The sequence below is a fragment of the Mobula birostris genome, chromosome 13 (assembly GCF_030028105.1).
Source record: "Mobula birostris isolate sMobBir1 chromosome 13, sMobBir1.hap1, whole genome shotgun sequence".
In the NCBI taxonomy this organism is placed as follows: Eukaryota; Metazoa; Chordata; class Chondrichthyes; order Myliobatiformes; family Myliobatidae; genus Mobula; species Mobula birostris.
The window spans coordinates 85444933-85454766 of record NC_092382.1 but is presented as its reverse complement, the minus strand read 5'-3'; the positions used below and the strand labels follow the sequence as shown (position 1 = coordinate 85454766).

Genomic DNA, 9834 nt, shown 5'->3' with positions numbered 1-9834 from the left:
AATTCCGCTACTTCCCCTTCTGCTTGCCCGCCCCCTTCATTTCCCCACTCTGACTTTTTCTCCAGATCTGCCGAGGTTCACAAGGATGATTCCGGAAATGAAGGGGTTAACTTATAATGAGCGTTTGGCGGCGTTGGGCTCGTATTTACTGGAATTTAGAAGAATGCGTGGGGATCTCGTTGAAACCTACAGAGTGTTGAAAGGACGAGATAGGGTGGATGAGGAAAGGATGTTTCCTCTGGGGGAGAAACCCAGAACAGAAGGGCAGAGCATCAAAATTGAGGCGACCTTTTAGAACAGAGGTAAGGAGGATTTTTTTTTTAGCTAGAGAATAGTGAATATGTGGAATGCTCTACCACAGACTGCGGGAGAGGCCAAGTCCGTGCGTATACTTAAGGTGGAAGTTGATCGTTTCCTGATCAGTCAGGGCATCAAAAGGATATGGGGAGAAGGCAGATGCATAGGATTGACTGTGATTCGGGATCAGCCATGATGGAATGGCGGAGCAGACTCGATGGGCTGAATAGCCTAATTCTGCTCTATGTTCTTATGGTCAAAATGTCAACTGCATATTCATTTCCATAGATGCTTTCCGACCTAGTGAGACCTCCGGCATTCTAGCTTGTCCTCTTCCCCATTCCCCGCCCCCCCCCCACCCAAAACTTAATCGTCCTGCAGCCCGAAACTAGATCGCCACCTGAAAGGTCAACCGTTTTTGCTTTCATTTTGATAAATGCGGCCTAACCTGCTGGGATCCTCCAGCATTTTGTGTGTGCATCAGATTGATGCAGCCCATGGTAAAGCAACTCCTATCGAAGTTCACGTCAGTATGAAGCAAAATAATTCAGTCACCGTACGCAGGATCTTCCAATCAGTGAAAACGAATAAACTTACAGAGCGTCTGCAATCATTAGATTTGATCCAACAATGAGAATTGTTTTGCAGCTGCACTATAGATAGTTAGATATACTTCATTGATCCCGAGGGAAATTTGGTTTCGTTACAGCCGCACCAACCAAGAATAGAGCGTAAATGTAGCAATACCAAAAACACAAACAATCAAACAACAATATGCAAACTATGCCAGATGGAAATAAGTTCAGGACCAGCCTATTGACTCGGGGTGCCTGACACTCCACGGGAGGAGCTGCAAAGTTCGATGGCCACAGGCAGGAACAACTCCGGTGACTGCCAGTGTTGTATCTCCGGGAATATGGCCGGAGTCCAACAGCAAAAAGTTCAATACCTGGTCCTCGATCGTAATATGACCAGGACTGCACCATCCGTTGTTAACCAGAACAGTAAGCCTCCAACTCCTTTATGCTTACCTCTCTCAGTTCACTTCCGGTCAGCCCGAACGGCCTGGAAGCCGTCCATGGAAAAGTTTTGATCGGGTATGTCCTCTTGCAGTCGCTAAATGGGTAGCGTTGTTGATAGCGCGGTAGACAGTTGTATTTACCTATCTGGCAATCTGAACTTCTCTTTCATTGTAAATATAACGCAACATTGTAAATTCCGTTTTTGTTGTAGTGATGTGTTTCCTTGATGTACTTATCTGTTGAATGGTCTGAACTGAACAGCAGACAAGAAGAGCATGTCACGTGTCTAGATATTCCTTGCAGTAATAAACCAATGGATCATTGGTTATCGGATGAAATTGATCAGTTTGTCAGATGGATAGCGAAGGGCTGATAGGGGTCAATATTGAAGTACGTGGTGATTACCTTCCACGGGTGAGTAGGGCTGGGATATTCACAAAGAGTGACCTGGTTCTCGACAATATTGATGTGAAGACGGACAAGGAAAGGGAAGTTGAAAGATTAATTAAGATAGGAAATCGGATTGATACTGTGGCGTTCAATACATTCCGAATACCTGTCTTCACTTACGGGGAAAGTAATGATGCAATAACGTATATTAGCCTGATTAGAGTATCGCAAAGTTTCTACAAATGAAGTGATTGCAGTGGAGCCGATGTAGAAGTGTTTCAAAAGGAAATTGCCGAACATACACCATTTCAGATATCAGCAGAGAATCCGTCATTGAAGCGGAGGGGGAACAGCTACTTCACGCAGAAGATCAAAAATATTTTTAGCTACATACATGTGTTCAGTAATGATAACAATTTCTCCACATTAGGTGCATCTAATAAGAAAGGCAGAGGTTTAGCGGCAGTGTAAGATTTAGCGCTACACAGACGTCGGTTCTCTGGGGGAAACACAAACACACACACACACACACACACACACACACACACACACACACACACACATACACACACACACGCACACATATACACACACACACACACGCACACATATACACACACACACACGCACACATATACACACACATACACACATATACACACACACACACACACACACACACGCACACACACACATACACACACACACACATATACACACACACACACACACACGCACGCACACGCACACATACACACACACACACACACACACACACACACACACGCACACATATACACACACGTACACATATACGAAGGGGGTGATCACAATGATGGCATAACACAACAGGACATCCAAAAGTTAGCAGGAAGTAGATGTGGAAACATGAAAGGTATTCAGAGAATGTATGCGAATAATAATAGGTATGAATTTATCTTGGTGATAAGTTTGTAATAAAAGACTTGGTGAATTTATCCTCCCGAATATTGCAAGGGTTTGCCTAAGTGCTAACGATTTAGATTGGGTAAAACGTGTTGTATGCTTCTAGAGATGCTTTTTGAAGTAAAATGGAGAAGGCACTGAAAGTCAAGTGGCTGCAATCGATCATGTTGAGACTGTTGATGTGACATATGGGGCCACTGACCATCACTTCACTCCTTCCTAGGTTGTTAGAGGGAAATAAGTCAAGGACCTAAATTTCACCAGGCCTAATTTCAGTGGCATAAGAAGAAACTCGTAAAAATTGTATCAGTGGAGGGCGTCGGAAAAGTATCAATTGTTTAGCGACAATAAAGTAAGTAAGGTAAATGTGTGCAGCTTTTAAGAAGGCATCGGTGGCAGAATGTCCATGTTAGAGTAATTAGCCACGCAGACAAAATTAGACCAGCTATTTTGTCAATGGTCATGAAGGGCATGAGCAGGGGAAAAAGAGATATGTGCCAGATACAGGCAGCTGGTATCAGACCAGTTCCTTGTCGAGTATAAGGGTCCTGAAAGTACATTAGCGGGGCATATGGTGACCATGCCTAAGACTTTCGCACAGAATTGCAGTAGTTTTATTTATCACACTGTACTGATGCCGAAAAGAAAAACAATTTCATGACATATGTGAGTGATGAAATGGGTCTCTATTATTGACTAAGAGTGGGAAGGGGGCAGGAGGAGTGGATTCATGGTCGAGAGGGGACGGAACGTAAAGTACCAGACAGGCATTCTGTAATGATCAATAAATAAATTGTTTGTAATTAACTGTCCTTGCCTGGTGTCCCATGGCTGGGTGGGCTAACAAGCGCACCGCCCCCTCTCTCGCCCCTGACAATAATTACCTGCCACCTGTCCTACACCCCTCTAGTGGGGCTCCACCCTTCCCATATCCAGCATCCTTTGATCCCGACAGATTTACAAAGACACAAAATATACTGCAGTTGATGGGAATCTAGAGTGATGCAGGTCAGGCAGCATCTATACATGGGAATATACCGCCGCAATTTCGGGCCGAGACCCTTCATCACGACTGGAAAGGCAGAGTGAAAACTGGAAATTAAGATTTAGAAACTCGCTCTCCTCTCCATGTTGACAAGTAACGTAATATGCAAATATCTGGCGATGATTTTGCATCATCAATGAGGACGGGAGAGGTTCTGGAGGACTGGAGGGATGCGGATGTTGTTCCCTTGATCAAGAAAGGGAGTAGAGATAGCCGAGGATATTATGGAGCAGTGAGTCTTACTTCAGTTGTTGGTAAATTGATGGAGAAGATCCTGAGAGGCAGGATTTATGAACATTTGGAGAGGCACAATGTTATTAGGAACAGTCAGCATGGCTTTGTCAAAGGCAGGTCGTGCCTTACAAGCCTGATTGAACTTTTTGAGGATGTGACTATACACATTGATGAAGGTAAAGCTGTAGATGCCGTGTATATAGATTTCAGCAAGGCATTTGATAAGGTACCCCATGCAAGGCTTATTAAGAAAGTAAGGAGGCATGGGATCCAACGGGACATTGCTTTGTGGATCTAGAACTGGCTTGCCCACAGAAGGCAAAGAGTGCTCTGCATGCAGGTCGGTGACCAGTGGTGTGCCTCAGATATCTGTTCTGGGACCTCTACCCTTCGTGATTTTTATATTGACCTGAATGAGGAAGTGGAAGGATGGGTTAGTAAATCTACTGATGACACAAAGGTTAGGAGTGTTGTGGGTAGTGTGGAGGGTTGTCAGAGATTACAGCAGGATATTGATTGGATGCAAAACTGGGCTGAGAAGTGGCGGGTGGAGTTCAAACCAAGAAAGTGTGAAGTTTTTCATTTTGGCAGGTCAAATATAATGGCAGAATATAGCATTAATGGCAAGACTCTTGGCAGTGTGGATGATCAGAGGGATCTCGGGTTCCGGGTCCATAGGACACTCAAAGCTGCTACACAGGTTGACGCTGTAGTTAAGAAGGAATACGGTGCATTGGCCTTCATCAACCGTGGGATTGAGTTTAGGAGCCGGGAGGTAATTTGGCAGCTATATAGGGCCCTGGTCAGACACAACTTGGAGTACTGTGTTCAGTTCTGGTCGCCTCACCACAAGAAGGACGTGGAAACCATAAGAGGCGTGCAGAGGAGATTTACAAGGATGTTGCATGAATTGGGGAGCATGCCGTATGAGAATAGGTTGAGTGAACTCGGCTTTCTCTCCTTGGTCCGGCTGAGGATGAGAGGTAACCTGATAGACGTGTACATGGTAATGACAGGCAATGATTTTGTGGATAGTCAGAGGCTTTTTCCCAGGGCTGAAATGGCTAGCACGAGATGGCATATTTTAAGGTGCTTGGAAGTCGGTACAGAGGAGATGTCAGTGGTAAGTTGTTTTTACGCAGAGTGTGGTGAGTGCGTGGAATCGGGTTCCGGAGGCAGTGGTGGAGGCGGAACCGATAGGGTTTTTTAAGGAACTCATGAATAGGTTCATGGAGCTTAGAAAAGTGGAGGGCTATGGCTAAGTCTAGGTAGTTGTAAGGTAAGGACATATTCGGCAGAGATTTGTGGTCAGAAATGCCTGCATTGTGCTGTAGGTTTTCTATGTTTCTATGTTTCTACGTAATCTCAGGCACCCCTGCTCCATATATGTGCCTACGTCTTTTGCACAGTATCACATACTAGCTGTAATGGGTATCCTTGCTACACTGCACAGTATGGTATATTTGTATACTATATATCTGGGTTTAATGGGTAACTTATGCCTGGTTGTCGGGTGTGGGTGTCGAATAAATACCGATACTGTGAAGGGTGATCTATGTTTAGAATCACAGAAAACCACAGAAATATTAAATTAATACATCTCATCTACATTCACTGGTGAAGCCGACATAGTTTGTGAGCTTACTGGAGGGAACTGTGCTATCAACTGTAGAATGGATGATTTATAGGAGTTCATCATGAATGTAGTCAGATCCCGGCCATCTTTATCAGAGGATAATACGGGAAACGATCAAAAGGTTGTTGTGCCCCTGGGAGAGATCATTATGTAATATATCAAAATACCGGGAGATAGATCATCTGTCGGCATATTCGGAAACAGAGATAAACCAGGGTACGACCGGCAGATGAGCTTTTCAATAACGAAGAGTCAGCTATCGGATGTGATTCAGATGGAGAGGATCTACCTGCAGAGACAAGCAGTGTCGCCAGCAGCGGGTTGCTTTGACCGAGTGGGCAAAGAAGTGACAGGTAGAGGGCAATGTATAGAGGTGCGGGATATGCACTTCGTAACGAACGATTATGGTGTAGATAAGCTTCTAATGGGGGAAAATTACGAAACAATGGATGCATAGAGACTTATTAGTCCTTGTTCTAGATTCTCTGAAGGCTAATTTACAAGAGGTCTCGATTTTGCTGCCGCAGAATATGTGGATACCAGGTCATAGCGTGTGGCGAAGAAAAAAGTGTGAAGATTTTTGATTGGTGAGGGAGCTAACGGTTTATGAGAGGAAATAAATTGTAGTTGAGGAATAAATCAACCAAGAAAGAAAGACGAAGAGCTCGATGGAAGCAATGGCCCAAAATTCTGCTCCTTAATTCTGTGGTTTAATAGTCTCATTCCCTGTCGATTGACCTTTAGGCCTTCGCACGAAGCCTCACTAAGGTGCCTATCGGCGGACTCAACCGCGTTGGGTTCGATAAACCTCTTTTTTTACCGAATAAATACACTCAGAGAAATGAGGAAGAACAGTTCTTTCCTCATAAAATTATTCGATCACTTTTAGAAAATGACCTTTCAGATGATTAGTCGACATTGGGGAGACATTCCCTGTGCCGGTGAACACATCACAAAGTTCATTCTCTCCTACTAAACACAAGTAAACTCGACATTTGAAGTTAGGGTCTCGGTCGACGTGGATGTTGTCTGCGAATGGGGTATTAAAAGACGTGCCGAAGTTGGAACCAGTCAGCTAGCTCTCTTTGGGGCGCTGCCTGCTCAATCAGAGGAGTCCAAGCCAGGCCCGATCTCACCACCCGTTCTGCCCGCGAGGTGAATCATTCACCGAGATTGCACGGCTTTGTAGGTCAGTTGACTGATGAGTATTTACGCTGCGGTGAGGCATTCATTATTCAAAGGGGTAGGGCGGTGAGGAAAGCGGGAATATGGGGAAAGATCAAGATAAACAGATGGGATGAGTTTAATACTTGGTAGGAGGTGGAGGTCGCAGACTGCGGGTGCCGAAAGGTCTGTTCCCGTGCTATAGCTATCTCAGGCTCTAAACTAGTTTTATTCTTCCCGCTACCGCGTTCACCGATGACCTCCTGTTTTGTAGTGTCAAAATGTAAAACACTGCGACCGCCTCTGCGAATAATTTAAATATTCTGTTTATTAATTAATTGAATAATTAACATGAGCGGATATTTCGCTGCGCTGATGAACTGCTCTCTGAACTTGGACTGCGTCACCCCATAGATAAAAGTGTTTGTGCAGCAACTTAATATCAGCAACATGTCTCCAGTGTGTTCAAATATGTATTCTGAATCGATATAATTATTTTGATTCAATCCGGCAAAAGTGTAGTAAAGAAACTCGGCAAATTTCACCGACCACAGGATGATGAAGCTTCCAGAGATGGTGAGAAGTAAGATCACAGACCTCCTCCTGCTCTCCATCTCCGGGTCACTGCGGTTCTCCGCTTTGCTCTGACCCCTCAGCCCCTTACGGACTCGACTAGTCACTAAAATGTGTCTGACTGTCAGAGCGTTGAACAGGAGTATTAACAGGAATGGGAGCAATGGCGTTAGGACGGTAGAAAACCAGCTATATCCCACCCACCCGGGTTGCGTATAGTAGCCCGGCTTCCGAATACAGTCCCATGGTATATTGTCGATGACCTTCACAGGGCGATATTTAAAGAAGTTGGGCACATTTTTAAAACAGAGCAGAACGCCGGTTGTTGTCAGAACCACAGCCGCAGTTTTCCCGGTGCAGTAATTTGCTTTCCGCTTCTGGCAACGGATGGCGACAAACCGATCCAACGTAAATGTGACAGTGAACCAGACAGAACAGTCTGTGGCCGCCATACCCAGGGTAGAGATCATACTGCACAAGGGGGTTATGTCCAGGAAAGTCCCGGGGAAGTAATAATAACTGACCCGCCACAAGATGACCCGAAAAATGACGATTAGTAGATCGGCCGTTGCCATGGCCACCAGGTATCGAGTGGTGCAGGTGGAGAGGCCGCACTTTCCCCGGGACAGGATCGCAATCGCCACGAAATTCACTAGGGGAATGGCAAAAAGAATGAGTGAATATCTCGCCGCCCCGTGGATCTCAGGACATGGATGAGCTGGAAATTGAGAACAATTGCGGACAACTCATTTGTGGTGATTTAAAAGGTGTAAAACGGGAATCACAGACGGCTCACACGCGTGTATGTCGGGTGAAAGAGTGCGGTACACAGTACTGGCAGAGGCGCAGAGTTTGGGAAGGAGCCATTGTCAACTGATCGCCGTGGGCTCTTTGGGGAAATCAATCTAATGTTTTAACCAGAAGGATTTCAGCTGATGAGTAAGGCCTGGATTCCTCGGCAAGTTTCTCACCGATGTGTTCCTTCACTCTCCCCAGACAGCAAAGCCTACTCCCTGCTCCGCTGTCCACTCCCAAAGTTCAAAATAAATTCATGTCCACCGTTCGCATGTCTGGTCTCCTTATAAACTCCCCGATTGTCATCCGCCCACAGGGGCCACACTTGGCTCGCTTCTTTTAAATCGTGCAACTGCTCCTAGCCGGGACTCACACTGCGTCAGGGAACCCGATCAGAAAGTTCCATGTTCGCATTTAGATATTCTGCCTGGCTTGCTCCACTTTGCAACTGTGTTAGACGCTGGTGTTTAAATCACCAAAGACAACATAGGTACTTCAAAACATCTGCTTCTGCAGGAGTTGCTCCAAATTACTGCAGCATAACTCTAAATTGCTCGATGCTGTTGCTCCGGAGCGGAGTATCGTATGAATCTTACCCCGTCTGACCTCCAATAGACACCGCTGGTCTGGCTCTTAACTCCCTCCTCACTTCCAGGAACAAGACACGGAACAAACGCTGACACACTGAAACACGCATAGGCAATTATTTCGGAAACTCCCGATGGTTCCGGCTTAAACACACAAGTACTCTCTACCGCTCTCCCCTGAATCACAACGGCGAATCACTTCCCACGTTCCCTTTAATATCTTAAAATATGGCGCAATACCTTTAAAACTGAATTTAAAACATGCTGCCCTATTGATAGACATTAACACCAAGCAGATTACGAACGCTGGATTATCGGAGTTAACTTTGAGAGCGGGTTTCATTGAAAAAAATCAAAATTGCTGTCCAAGTAAATTCCGATAATCCACCTCTGAACGAACACGGAGCTTTGTCACAATGTCTGAACCGCACTCACTGATACACCGGCATCACAACGCTGTCCGTCACTGAACGAGTCCAAAGACCGCGCACAGAGAACTGCCAATGTTAGTTCGCCAATGTTCTTACCAGGAATGCCAATAACGGAAATTATCATGAAATATATTTTTCTGACACGGTAAAATGTTTCAAGCATGTTGTGTGAGATTCAGCCTGTCTTCCAGCTGCCCGCGATCTCGCTGAAGAAGCTCTGAGCTGATGAATCTCCACGGTCATTCATTTATACTCGCTCCAGCACACTGAATATTCAATACCACACAAGGCTGACGTGTCTTCCAACAGCTGCGGTTAAAATAAACATTCAAGCAAAATCCCAAATGTGATGAGGTTTGGATAGCCTGACACGAAATTGCAACATCTCAAAGATGAAGAAATGACGCTTCAAGAAGTCAGTGAATGTTGTTGTGAAACACCTCAGGATCACATCTCGGTTTCATGACTGTTATTGTTGATCATGTCCATTCCTAGACATATCTATGTTTTCCAGTGTTTCCCCCCTCTCCTTTCCATTTTCCTCATTTCCCCACTCTGGTCTCTAAAGCTTCTCCTCATTTTCCTACCACGTCCCCCCGATGCCCTTCCTCTTTCTGTTTCTCTCATAATCCACTCTCCTTTCATATCTGATTCATCCTTCCCGAGATGTTAGTCTTTTCCTCTTATCACATCCCAGTCACTTATTTCGTCTACG

At 45.2% G+C, this 9834-nt stretch overlaps 1 protein-coding gene across 1 annotated transcript; it reads right to left on the bottom strand.

Annotated features, from left to right (window-relative positions):
• Positions 1 to 7047: 7047 nt before the first annotated feature.
• LOC140207722 (probable G-protein coupled receptor 139) lies at positions 7048 to 9282 on the bottom strand. The gene is made up of 2 exons (XM_072276278.1): positions 9216 to 9282; positions 7048 to 7958 (listed from the first exon to the last, which is right to left on the bottom strand). The coding sequence occupies exons 1-2, from the start codon at positions 9280 to 9282 to the stop codon at positions 7048 to 7050; spliced, it is 978 nt and encodes a 325-aa protein (XP_072132379.1).
• Positions 9283 to 9834: the final 552 nt, after the last annotated feature.

Coding starts and splice junctions, on each gene's coding strand:
- LOC140207722 (XM_072276278.1), bottom strand. CDS start 9,282: ATGCTTGAAACATTTTACCGTGTCAGAAAAATATATTTCATGATAATT. Junction 7,959..9,215: donor TTCCGTTATTGGCATTCCTG/GTAAGAACATTG, acceptor CCATTCCCCTAG/TGAATTTCGTGGCGATTGCG.